Genomic DNA, 14,377 nt, shown 5'->3' with positions numbered 1-14,377 from the left:
ACCGCCTTTGGTTACCCTAAGCTTGATGTTTGGCGTTCAGGTCGCCAGCGATGATGAACTTTCCACGGCATCGTGTCATCTTGATAATATCCCTCCGCAGGTCTGCCACGGATCCATCCTTGGCATTGGCTTGTTTCGAGGCTGCAATGATGGTGACGGGGCCGACAGGTGTGGAGACTTCTACTTCCAATGTTTCAATAATTTTCAGCTGAAAACTGGGTAGCAGCCGGCAGCAGGTGTTGTTCCTGGTAGCGACGGCTACTCCACAACCCCCAGAGCTTGTTGAATCCAGGAAGAAAAACGACTATCTTCGGTTTCAGGTGAGTTTTGGTAATAATGGTGATTTCGATGCTATGTTCGTTGAGGTCAACGAACTCGATAATTTTGCTTCAGTTTGCGATTTTGATGAGCTCACGGTCCATAACTGAGCATGAAGGTAGCCACAGCTTGGAGCTTATCAGATTTGTTCTTGATGGTGTTGGAAATGTCGTGCATGTAGGAAGATGATCATTAGTTCCGCTGCGGTGAACCACGCTGGTCACAGTACTTCACGGCCTTGTTATGGCGGACCATCTTGTGAATTTGGGCCGGCTTCAGCCATTAGTCACCAGCTCTTCCAAGAGGACGCTTGTACTCCACCTGTGCTTGGTCCAACATGGTCTGAACCGCGTTGTAATGGTTCAACGCAGGAACCATCAATTTGTATCCTTCCGTGTACACCTGATGGTGGATGGTGCATCGGACGCCCTTCGTGATGAAGAAGTTTACCACTTTTCAATGGTGTCTTTTAAAAAAAAAATTATCAGTCAAAAGCATTGCTGTTGATGCTTAGAAATATTTCTGATCGATTGGTGATAAAATTATTGAAATTGGTTCAGGGGCAACTGAGTTATTAATGTTCAAAATCTTTCATAATTTTGTTACAAGTTCCATATTAATTAAAATTAAATTCAATGAACCATACAGGAAGCTCCTCCAAGCAAAACACGCTTATCGTGGTAACACACAACATTTAACAACAAACGGTAGACTGCTTTACCCTTGAAAAAGGCCACAATAAATGTCCGAAACGATGGGCAATGCATAACTGACCGTTTGAATTACCCTAGACTGAGAAAGTCATAAAAAATAAATCCTTGAATTAGTTTTTATTCAAACATTGTACCTCAATTAAAACGAACCGCTCTAACGACATCTCTCGAGCTTCTCGCGGAATACAAGGTAGCTCGCAAAGTTGCAAATAGTGTTACGTGCGTCAAAGTGATCCTATGCCAGCGGTGAGTAGTTTGCGGAAATGATAATATTCAAATCAATCGTTAAATGCGTGCATGATGTTTGTATGTGCTTTTTTTGTTTCTACGTTCACTACTTTCACAGTGGGTCGTATGAATAAAAGGTAGTAAACTCATTCATCTACTCGAAAGGAAAATCTGCAGATAGAGTAAGTTTTGTTTTCGAACATGTAATAAATACTGCATTCAGAAATCTGAATGTAGTATTTACTACACACCCATGAGCTGTCAAAGCAAGAAAGTAAATCAAAATATAGAATATAAATTTGCATCTTTTATTTTCCTGGTGATTTTGGCCAAATTTTGAATTGGTTTCGGTTGACTGGAAGCCAAAATAAATCTTAAATCGTGTTTTCCGACAAGTTCACGAAGAAGGCCATGTTTTGGAAAGTGATTTGCAATTGTGGCCTGAAATAGAACGAATCCTCGACGATGACATCCCAAGTTTACATTGAAGAATGTCTGAAAAAGCGTGTATTGCCGTTCATCCGCAAGCATAGGGGCAATGTCATCTTTTGACCCGATTTGACCAGCTGCCGCTACTCCAAGGTGGTTCTAGAGTGGTACCCAAGCAACCATAGGCACGTTATTTCGCCTTTTTGGCTATATACGGCTCAACAATGGCTATACCAGTGTTTGTAAGTTCTGATGAGGCCCTTTTATAGCCAAAAAGGCGAAATAACGTGCCTATGGATACTTGCGTACGCTGCCAACAAGATCGATTTTGTCCCCAGGCTAATGAATCCGAATTGCCCGGAATTTCGACCAATCGAAAAATACTGGGCAACTTCAAAGCAACGACTTTGACGAAGCGGCGGGGCTGTCAAGGATATCCAGTAAATGTGGGCAAAATGGAAGAAATGCGCTGATTCCGTGTCTGTTTCCACTGTGCGGGCGCAGATGGGCTCCGCCAAGAGGAAGGTTCGAGATTTCGTTCGAACTGGAGATGCTCAGGTCTTTTTGTGCGTACCAATTTACTTTTAGTCAGCCTCTAGAAGCGTGTTACCTCTAAATATTTTTTTCATGCATGTAGCTATTGTAGAGGCGAGCAAGTCAACATTCCGAAAAAAAGCAACTATTGTCCACGAAGGGGAAGAGGGGGTCTAAAACTTTTCATAACCAGTTCACGTGGAATGTGTCTAATTAAATCTTCATCGTGTAATTTTGAGTTTAATTTTTTTAACAGTAAATTTGTTATCAAAATTACACGAACTATCGTGAAATTCATACGAATTTTTCGTACGGTGTACTAGAGAGGGTTTGGGATAAGAAAGGTGTGGACAGGCTGGTTTTGAACCAAACGAACTGTCAAAGTCAGTGCTAATCGAGCAGCGCTTATCCAAATTGCATTGTCAGTGTTGCTAGCAACTGCCTAGACATAGGTTGCCAAGGCAGTTTATTTTGAATCCGCTCCTCTCTTATCTTAGGCCTTCACCAATCTATCCTACAGTTTGAATGAACCATGCCTATAATAAACTCTTCTTTTAGGATAGAAATATTATTCTTCCGCATCAAAAGCTGAAATCCAATTCAAATCAATATTTGACTCAGGTAAGTTTCCGCTAAAACAGTTCCGTTTTTTTTCATTAATTATGAACCTTGAACCACAAATGAAAAAATCGATTATTAAGTATCCCCTAATTAGTTTTTACCAAATGTATTTCTAATTGAATTGGTTCCAACTGACTGAAAAGACGTGCGAAAATCAATCAAGCCTAATGAATCATGTGCGTGGGTAAAGCGCAAATGGAACCGGTCATTAATGGCTCACGAAACCACGATGGATCATCTCATCCGCTATTCTAAACTTACCCTTGATGGTGCGGGAGAATGTGCAGCAGCGACTGCGGTAGATTTGGGTGATTTGCGTACTGCTGCTGTTGTTGCTGTGGCTGCGGTTGTTGCTGGAATTGCTGCGATTGAGCTTGCACGTAGACATACTGCGGTTGTGGTGTTAGCAGAGTTTGTGCTGGAGCACTTCCTCCGATGCTGGGCTGGAGTAACGATTGCCGCGAGGGAACCGTGTAGGTCGAGTGATCCTCATGAACCTGCGGAACTTTCTGCTGGTATTGAGGGACGTATTCTAAAATTTGATTGAAAGCTAATAAATTTGATTTGCAGGTACATAGTTTGTTAGAGGTTAGGTACCTTTGGCATAGCTGGATGGACCGGACGGGATCGGCGTCACGTAGTTTAAACCGGCGTGGGTGGGAGCCGGGACAGGAGCCGGTGCGGAAGGTGGGAGCAGATAGTTGAATCCGGCATGGCTCGTTGCGCCTCCCGGGTGGTGTTCGATTTGAACCGAGTAGTGGTTGGTACCGTGAGAGGATGCCGCTCGGGCGGGTTGTGAGGAATAGGCTTCCTTTTTGAATGCCTGGTGTCGTTCGCTTTTCAAGTTGTCTCGTTCGATATCTTCCAGGTTGGTTGGCCGGTAGGGAGTGACTTCCGGTTCTGCTGAAGTCAACTGCTGACACACGCAGGACCATATCACGATGCCGATGAGGTACTGTAATGGGAAAATTGAAATAATGAATTCTTGTTATATTGACCTGCAGGTTTAAAATACTGAATTGCCAAGGCAGGAACAATGTAAAAACACGTAGATATAAATCATAACAATGAGGGCTGGTAAGTTACTGTAGTAGATTGAGCACCTAGGTTAAAATGAAATAAAATTTTATTTGAATTTACAGTACCCGTTCGGTTTTAGCACGGTTCGATTCAGCATCGTGCCAACATCGAACGGATCTTGAAAATAATGTATTTTTTTTTCTTTGTGACTACAGTTTTTAATAAATGATTAATTATTAATAACGTCTATGTCATATGGATGACTCACGGTGGTCCAAAATCAACGAAATCATAAATTAAATTTTAAAATAAATCCGTTCGATTTAGCCAAAATCGAATTAATGCTGTAGAACAAATCAAGCTGATCATTGCATTAGGTCCTAAGTGACATTGACAGATTCTCTTCGTCAACTTTCTCTTTGTATCCCCACGCCCATTTTAAGACATTCCCAGGTATTTTCAGCACACAGATCGAGAAAAGAAGCTTTTATCTAGCATCTAATGCGACAAACACAACAAGAAACGGTTATGTACTCAATTTTTTAACGAAAGAGAAGGTCGACGAAGAGAATCGATCAATGTTAGGGGGCGACCCCGGCGTAGTGGTTAACATCCATACCTCTCACGCCAAAGTCACGAGTTCAAATCTCTCCCCGGACAAGTCACGAATGACCCAAGAGTGTTTAAGTGACCATTATTAATAAAAAAAAAAAAAACGATCAATGTTACTTAGGATCTAATGCAATGTTCAGTTTGAAATTAAGAGAAAAAAGGAATGAATTTGATAATAATAATTAATATTCTTCTTCTTCTTCGCATTCCAAGCTTATTGCATATTGCATATAAGCTTATTGCGTGCTCTCAACTTAGTGTTTTAGATGCTTTTCCACAGTTATTAATTGAGAGCTTTCGGTGCCTGTAACATTTTTGCATTTGTATAATTGTGTGACAAGTCCAATCATACTTCTATGCCCAGGGAAGTCGAGAAATTTTAAATCCCGAAAAATTCCTAGACCGAACCTGGAATCGAACCCATCCACCTCCAGCATGGTCTTGCTTTGTAGCTGCACCTTTACCGACTGAGCTAAGGGAGGCCCCAATCAATAACTAAAATTAAATGTTGCGGAAACCCTGACTTTTTCAAGCTTTGTATGCTCTATCTACCATCAAAATGTCGAACATTCTCATGCAACATTATAAAAGATCGTGCAACGAATCACCGTGTGCGAACCGGTTCACGATCAGCTAGTCCGCTTGTTGCATACCGCAAGGCGCTTACCCTATGGAAGCCATTACCAACGACGACCGCTAGAGAGCCTGAGACACCTCCACGCGAAGCTCACGTACCTAGGAGATAACGATCAAGCTCACGATCAACCCAGTGCCACTGACTGGGGCGGCGGAAAATGTTGAAAAGGTAAACAAACAAATCAACACCTTACAGCGCAACGTTCGCATCTTGATCTTTCAAGTACCTACACCAAGCGGACACGCGCTTTTGAACCAGTTTTCAAGACCCTTCGCCTGGCCAGGTCTAGTGGCGATGGTCGACGGTGTCTGCGAGTGTAAACGAACATAGTTTAGATAGCTACTGGCGGTGGGCAACAGTTTAGCATCGATTTAAGATCATGAGGATCGGTTGATTGGCCACGACAGAGCGATGCCATCGGCGGGCAGTTGTCAGAGAAAGTTGAACTAAATTAAATAATACTGTAAAAATGCGGTAATATCGCTGAGTGAGGTAATTTTTTTCTCTCGTCTTGAAGTCGAGTTCGATCCATCCGATGGGGAAGCAGCTGGAAACTGGATGCTGTCGGTGCGTTGATTTTCTTTTTCTTTTGTGGGAGGTTATTTAGTGATCCGGCTGCGGTGAGGCTTTGCTGATTGGGAAGGAAATGGAAAAGTGGTACTTGCTGTGTGCGTAAATAAGTAGGTATCCGATGGTAATGGAAATAGACCTCGCTGAGACATTGCTGTTCGGTGACAACGCGGAAGACGTTAGGCATAACTGGAGCAAACCGTCTACGATCGCGCGGGACTGGGAATGTTTGGATTTTTTTCTCGAGCGGTGATTAATGGAATCTTGCTGAGGAATTATGTCACTCCAACATTTTCCACGGGAAACAAAATGCGCATTAAAGTGAACTTACGACTGAATAAATTTGATACAATGCCAGGTGCTATCGGAAACGGAACGTCCCAGACAACCAGAAGTCGTATAACAATGTACAGCCAGTATCGTTGATTGCTACAGTTTAAGTCACGCATATAAGAATGATATATATGTATCGCATTATGTTTAAGTTAAACCGCACATAATGCAAATTTCCGCGGAATAAATTTGACGGTCACAGACATTTCATCTCATTTATCATTGAAGTAGGTTCATTCGTAATTCCGGAAGCTCGGAATTTGGTTCCGGATTTGTGGAATGGCATAGTAAGCAGGTTGTAAGCAGCGTTGCCAGGTTATTTTCAGAAAAATCAGGACCAGTTAAAATATAAAATCTGGAATGCTCTAAAAAGTCCTGTTTTTAACATAATACCATTGAAATCAAATTGATGTGCCAATCTCCCGTAACAATCGGTCAGTATAATCATATGGAGTTTGTTGAAAGTACCATAATGTACCATATGGCTAAATAAATTATATAAAGCAAATAACTTGTTAGCATCAAAAAGTTAGGAAAAGTATTGGCACAATGTGCCCAAAAAGTTTAAATATCCTTTACACATAATTTCAAATTTGAGTTAAATCGAAGACAACAAATCAAGAAGACTGGCAACTCTTTCATTTTCTCATACGAACGCTATGAGACAGGTACAATCGCGTAATCTGCTGCTCAAAGGTAAATGCTTCGAACAAATTTGATAGCAAAGATTACATCTTTAGAAGAAGAGTTTTGTATTTGCTCACTTTTCTATGCGTTGCTTCCACCTTCACTCAAGCGCAGCGCTATTGTATCTGTCGTTGCCAGTCTTCTTGATTTGTTGTATTCGGTTAAATTTAGGGTAGAATACTGCAGAAAATCTATTTAAACTGAAACTTTTTTTTTTAAGTATGAGAAGCAAAGAATCAAGCAACTTTGATTAAATGGATTTTTTTTTAAATAATAGCCGATGTAGCCGGTACTATTTGATGCAGTACCAGAATATGTCTGAAAGATGTTATTAGTTCTAATTAATTCTAATATTACCCTGAGGCTGGTCAGACTTACTATTTAGTTCTTGACAATATACAACACATAACACCTAGTAGACCAGTTAATTTTATGAAAAATTCACCTGGCTGGAGTGAGAACCGATGGTGGTACTCACGCACATTTTACCTAAACTACGGGTAATTCCACGCGTTGGAGGCGAACCAGCCCAAGGCTGAAAGCCTCCCTAATAATGATAAATTAATTAAATTAATTCCACGCATGACCATTACGAATAATTTTATGCCAAAAAATAATTTATTATATAACTCAAATGAAAGTCTGATTGCGTCATTTTTGAAGTCTCAGGATCTTGAAATAATTCTTAATTCTGAAATTTATATTTTATCATGAAATTTTTTGTTAGTCTGAATTTACGTGGACATTTTTTCAGAGTTCCCTTTGAATCATCATAGAGTTGCATCATACTTCTTTTCTGGAGTCCCTTAAAATAATCTTGATAATCTCCGAACTTTTTCAGCAGCATTCTAGGAGTTCTCAGAAAAACTACGCATTATCTCTTGTTATCTCTTAGATATCATTCTACAATTCCATAATTCCTTCAAACTGGTAATAATTCCCAACAATTCGCATTATTTTGTCCCCATTTTTTCGATGAAATTCCCTTAGAATATTGTTAAAAATTTCACTCTTCAGAATGACCGACACACTCTTTCTTAAAATTTAATTAAAATGCATCTCCCTAGAAACCTTGGACAGAATTTCATTGGAATTATTTTCACGCATCATTGTATTCCTCCCACACACTAAAAAAATCTGAATTTTACTGGTGATGTAAAGATCCATGCATGCAAACATTCATGCATGTAAACTTCCTTTTCACGTAAACTAGCAGCTTGTAAGAAATGTTGCAAACAAAGGTGGAAAGTTGCATACAATATATGGAATATTGCATGACATGTCTCATAAATTTACACGATTTATAATGTAAATTTGTATGATTTATGACGCTCCATTTATGTGCATCATAGTAACGGAAATTTACACTACTTTTTTTTAGCTGTGCAGATTTCCTTACATATGATGCCAGCAATTCCTTGAATTTGCCATCAACGTTCCTTAAGTATCATATTAGTAATTTTCTATGATCTCAGATCAGATCTCCATATAAATTATGACAACTACTGCTTACAATATCCTCGGCCAGAAATGACAGATATCTCATTTAAAATATAGTCGATGTTGGTCTATTTGAATTTACGGAAACTCAGAATCATATTTTCAGATCTCTTAGGAAGTATCATGCATGATTTTATGTTGGGAAAGCTTAATTCTGTTATTGATATTTATTCTAAAAAATCATTGAATATGGTCCATCTTTAGTTCCAAAATCGTGGAAAAATATTTCCGGATTTGAGAAATGGCTTATTGTAAGGAGAAGATTAGTTTTTTTTTTAATTAATTATGCCTTGGAAGTTAAATGGCTCGAAGTAAGGTTAGAGTGATGCTTAAATTAATCATTGTACACCATTGATCTATGGTCCAAAGTATCTTGCGTATTGTATCTTCAATATTGCAGTGCTTGCGAGTGCTCCACACGTCACAAGTCCAGATCTAAGGATCATAAAAATATATTTTGGAATTGTACGTCATGTTCTGCACTAAAATCGCTTAGAACACATTAAAGAGCAACGACAACTGGCCTCAGAGATAGAAGATTTAAAAGTTTAGCAAAAGTTTCTCTATTTTTTCAGTTTCTTTCAACCATCGGCTTTAGTGTAGGTTAGATTTTTGTGAAAAGAGGACTTGTCATCTTGATTTTCAGATCGACTTGTGTGAGGTGCGTCTTAAAGGTGCTTTTTCGGAAGAAAGCTTTCTAAATTAGCCAATTGCCAAGTAAATTGATCTTGCGGAAGCAGCGAATCCAAACACATAAAGCAACCAACGATGCAGACAAAACGGTTGCTACGACTACCCTGACAAACTCGCTCTGTAACATAGCTCGATCAGAGTAGTACAAGAATAATGATATATTGCTTGCCTGCTTTGTTGCAATATACACGGATGAGGACATATGTAGCTTGATCTGAATCGAGAAAAGACCTAACAAAAAAATTCCCATTAACACACGTGTATCATCTTCGGCTTTATTTCGTGAAGCAGCTTGCCAACAATTTGCTCATTTCCTTCTACCGCCCCGAGTGAGCTGTGTCGCATGGGTTGCTTGTTATGAACACTCAAAATAATCGACACGTTGAAACTACGTGAAAAATCACGTAAGCTCTCTCTTTTTCCACTCCCCTCAGTTTTACGTGACACAAGTAGAATGTATATGATACCCCTTGAATATCAAAGGGAATTCCGATTAAGCACACATACTTAATCAATGCAATTTACGTGATTTTCCCATACACTGTTTCTATGTGCGTTTCAAGTAAACCTTATGTGATTTCTACATCTCAAAAAAAGAGTGGTGCAAAGTATGGTGACATCGTGATGTGCTTATGTCCGTTATTTTTGAAAAATAATCGGAAGATGTAAGTACAAATGTTGATTATTTCAAATGATTATCAAACATACATTAGCTGTTTTATTGTGTTCAATTATAAAACGGCAAACGATCTGGCAGTGATAAGAAAATTCGTCCTATCCCACTGCTCGTATCACCAGGATTGTTTGGGATCCATATCGGATATCATTACATTTTTAACTGATGTGTTTTTTTTTTGAATATGTGCATCAATAAATAAAGAAATATTATCAGATTTCTATACAGAATTGATTTTATTTTATAAGAAATTTATTTGTAAACAACTATAAGCAAATGTGATACTGGAATCCACTGTTGAATGCCATCGACAAATTCATGTAACTTTTACGTGACAATCACATAGCTCTTACGTGAAAAGTATGATGGAAAAAAATTACGTATGTTTTCACGTAGCATTGACGTGAACATTATTTTGAGTGAAAAAAAGGAAGCAGATTACACTCAGGTCTTTTTTTTTACACAGGGGATACGTACCGTGTAAAAAAAAAAACCGTGTAAAAAAAAACCGTGTAAAAAAAAACCTACGAGATTTTGATTTTTCGCATGCTTAAATGTTTTTAAAAAATCGGATTTTGATGCCATTTGTAATTAAAGCATGATATGGTCCATATAGCCATATTTTAAAAATTTCTGTATTTACACCAAAAATTGTGATTTTTTTTAAGTATGCCATTCGATTACCTATAGCTTGAACCGGATAATGTGATTGGAAGCAAGTCGATAGGTTGTATCGTTGTCGAGAAATCGTTAAAAACGTATCGTGTAAATCGTGGAAAACCGTGTAAAAAAAACCGCGTAAAAAAAACCGTGTAAAAAAAGACTTCAGTGTATTTCATTATTGCTTTCCACTTCTGACATAGCGTTATCATTCGGTTCGGTTGATCGCTTGTCATTTTGTCATTTGGAGATATTTTTGATTCCTTGTGCGGAAGTTTTTTGAGCTACAAAACATTTATTGTAAACAAACACACTTAGATATATCATAACAATTAAGGTTGGTAAGTTACATCCGTAGCTGTAGCACCTTGGTTAAACATGAATGGAAATTTATTTGAATATGGAACAAATAAAGAGATAACAATATATTAGATGTTCCAGATCGGACCCAGGAGGACCGGTTTGTAACTTGCTGAAGCCTTTGTTTGGCCATAGGTGGGCAACTAGCTGCTCAATTTCCAGGATACCACAATGTTAATCCGAAATCAGTGTTTGATCACAGATAAACAGACGTAACTTTTTGAATAAAATTATCTTTAAAACATAGTACCGCCAAACATAGGACTGCAGTAACGACAACTCGCGGGATTCTCGCGGAAAACAAGTTTGCTCGCTGATTCGCAAGCAATGTTGCATGCAAGAAAAACTGAATATATATAGAAATATCAAAGTGGTGCGACACCAGCGCTGCGGCGAGTAGTTCGCGGAAACGATAACATTCAAACCAATCGTTAAATGCGCAAACGATGATCCAGAATTAAGAGATATGTCTGTTTGTCTGTGGTTTGATCTCAATTACCTTAAAAAACATGAAGTTAGTGTATGTATTCTTAATGCCAGTACATTCCCTATTCACCGTTCTAATTTCATTTCATTCAGGATAACTTTGCATAGAACTTTGAGAACAATACACAGTAACGTGTTGCCTCGCCAATTGTCGCACACAGTCAGATCCCCCTTCTTTGGGACCTTCACTAAGATGCCCTGCATCCAGTTCGCCGGAAAAGTCGCGGTGTCCCAGATATTACAGAATAGTTGATGCAACATTTGTGCGGATAGCATGGGGTCAGCTTTGAGCATCTCTGCTGATATGCGATCGACCCCTGGAGCCTTGTTGGATTTCATGCTTCGGATAGCTGCTTCAATCTCCTGCAGTGATGGGGCCTCGGAATTGACGCGAGTGATGCGCCGCACCCTAGGCGGATCATGCCGAGATGTTGATGGCTGGTTGGCCTTCGAAACTTGAAGAAGTTGTTCGAAGTGCTCAAACCAGCGTTTCAGCTGGTCAGTGGGGTCGGTAAGCAATTGTCCAGTCGTGACCTTACTGGAATCATCGGGTTCATCCTTGCTCCACTCAGGCGTCGTGAGAGGCGTAGAGGAGGCGTATATCGCCAGTGTTTGCGACTTTCTCCCCTTCGTCGGCCAGGGAGTTCACCCACGCTCGCTTGTCCCGTCTGCAAGAGCGCTTGATTTCCTTCTCTAGAGCCGAGTACCGTTGACGGGCCCGCTCTATCGCGGCTTTTGCTTCTCTACGCTCCTCAATCTTCCGCCAGGTTTCATCTGTGATCCACTCTTTCCTCTGGGTGCGCAGCTCACCCAAGTTGTTCTCGCTTGTTTCTATAAAGGCATTCTTGATGGCCGTCCATTGTTCTTCTACGTTGCCACCTTCTGGAACGTCCGCAGCTCGAGTATCAAGTTCTTCAACAAAAGACCTTTTTACCGCTGGATCTTCAAGTCAGCGTGTGTTGAACCGCCGCCCGAGTCTCTCCTCCCGTCGCTGGATCCGCGCCACGCGTTGGAGGCGAACCAGCCCAAGGCTGAAAGCCTCCCTAATAATGATAAATTAATTAAATTAATTCCACGCATGACCATTACGAATAATTTTATGCCAAAAAATAATTTATTATATAACTCAAATGAAAGTCTGATTGCGTCATTTTTGAAGTCTCAGGATCTTGAAATAATTCTTAATTCTGAAATTTATATTTTATCATGAAATTTTTTGTTAGTCTGAATTTACGTGGACATTTTTTCAGAGTTCCCTTTGAATCATCATAGAGTTGCATCATACTTCTTTTCTGGAGTCCCTTAAAATAATCTTGATAATCTCCGAACTTTTTCAGCAGCATTCTAGGAGTTCTCAGAAAAACTACGCATTATCTCTTGTTATCTCTTAGATATCATTCTACAATTCCATAATTCCTTCAAACTGGTAATAATTCCCAACAATTCGCATTATTTTGTCCCCATTTTTTCGATGAAATTCCCTTAGAATATTGTTAAAAATTTCACTCTTCAGAATGACCGACACACTCTTTCTTAAAATTTAATTAAAATGCATCTCCCTAGAAACCTTGGACAGAATTTCATTGGAATTATTTTCACGCATCATTGTATTCCTCCCACACACTAAAAAAATCTGAATTTTACTGGTGATGTAAAGATCCATGCATGCAAACATTCATGCATGTAAACTTCCTTTTCACGTAAACTAGCAGCTTGTAAGAAATGTTGCAAACAAAGGTGGAAAGTTGCATACAATATATGGAATATTGCATGACATGTCTCATAAATTTACACGATTTATAATGTAAATTTGTATGATTTATGACGCTCCATTTATGTGCATCATAGTAACGGAAATTTACACTACTTTTTTTTAGCTGTGCAGATTTCCTTACATATGATGCCAGCAATTCCTTGAATTTGCCATCAACGTTCCTTAAGTATCATATTAGTAATTTTCTATGATCTCAGATCAGATCTCCATATAAATTATGACAACTACTGCTTACAATATCCTCGGCCAGAAATGACAGATATCTCATTTAAAATATAGTCGATGTTGGTCTATTTGAATTTACGGAAACTCAGAATCATATTTTCAGATCTCTTAGGAAGTATCATGCATGATTTTATGTTGGGAAAGCTTAATTCTGTTATTGATATTTATTCTAAAAAATCATTGAATATGGTCCATCTTTAGTTCCAAAATCGTGGAAAAATATTTCCGGATTTGAGAAATGGCTTATTGTAAGGAGAAGATTAGTTTTTTTTTTAATTAATTATGCCTTGGAAGTTAAATGGCTCGAAGTAAGGTTAGAGTGATGCTTAAATTAATCATTGTACACCATTGATCTATGGTCCAAAGTATCTTGCGTATTGTATCTTCAATATTGCAGTGCTTGCGAGTGCTCCACACGTCACAAGTCCAGATCTAAGGATCATAAAAATATATTTTGGAATTGTACGTCATGTTCTGCACTAAAATCGCTTAGAACACATTAAAGAGCAACGACAACTGGCCTCAGAGATAGAAGATTTAAAAGTTTAGCAAAAGTTTCTCTATTTTTTCAGTTTCTTTCAACCATCGGCTTTAGTGTAGGTTAGATTTTTGTGAAAAGAGGACTTGTCATCTTGATTTTCAGATCGACTTGTGTGAGGTGCGTCTTAAAGGTGCTTTTTCGGAAGAAAGCTTTCTAAATTAGCCAATTGCCAAGTAAATTGATCTTGCGGAAGCAGCGAATCCAAACACATAAAGCAACCAACGATGCAGACAAAACGGTTGCTACGACTACCCTGACAAACTCGCTCTGTAACATAGCTCGATCAGAGTAGTACAAGAATAATGATATATTGCTTGCCTGCTTTGTTGCAATATACACGGATGAGGACATATGTAGCTTGATCTGAATCGAGAAAAGACCTAACAAAAAAATTCCCATTAACACACGTGTATCATCTTCGGCTTTATTTCGTGAAGCAGCTTGCCAACAATTTGCTCATTTCCTTCTACCGCCCCGAGTGAGCTGTGTCGCATGGGTTGCTTGTTATGAACACTCAAAATAATCGACACGTTGAAACTACGTGAAAAATCACGTAAGCTCTCTCTTTTTCCACTCCCCTCAGTTTTACGTGACACAAGTAGAATGTATATGATACCCCTTGAATATCAAAGGGAATTCCGATTAAGCACACATACTTAATCAATGCAATTTACGTGATTTTCCCATACACTGTTTCTATGTGCGTTTCAAGTAAACCTTATGTGATTTCTACATCTCAAAAAAAGAGTGGTGCAAAGTA

The 14,377-nt window shown here is 39.0% G+C and overlaps 1 protein-coding gene across 1 annotated transcript in view; it reads right to left on the bottom strand.

The window, feature by feature from the left end:
* LOC135697642 (uncharacterized) overlaps positions 1-14,377 on the bottom strand; it is a 101,833-nt gene that overhangs the window by 47,159 nt on the left and 40,297 nt on the right. The window contains 2 exon segments of the mRNA XM_065217426.1: positions 3,105-3,415; positions 3,418-3,798. Coding sequence (XP_065073498.1) covers positions 3,105-3,415; positions 3,418-3,798 — 692 coding nt within the window.

Source organism: Ochlerotatus camptorhynchus, unplaced genomic scaffold (assembly GCF_037179485.1).
Source record: "Ochlerotatus camptorhynchus isolate MF236.1 unplaced genomic scaffold, CSIRO-AGI_Acam_v1.1 ptg000007l, whole genome shotgun sequence".
NCBI classification, from domain to species: Eukaryota; Metazoa; Arthropoda; class Insecta; order Diptera; family Culicidae; genus Ochlerotatus; species Ochlerotatus camptorhynchus.
This window is presented reverse-complemented; position numbering and strand designations above follow the sequence as displayed.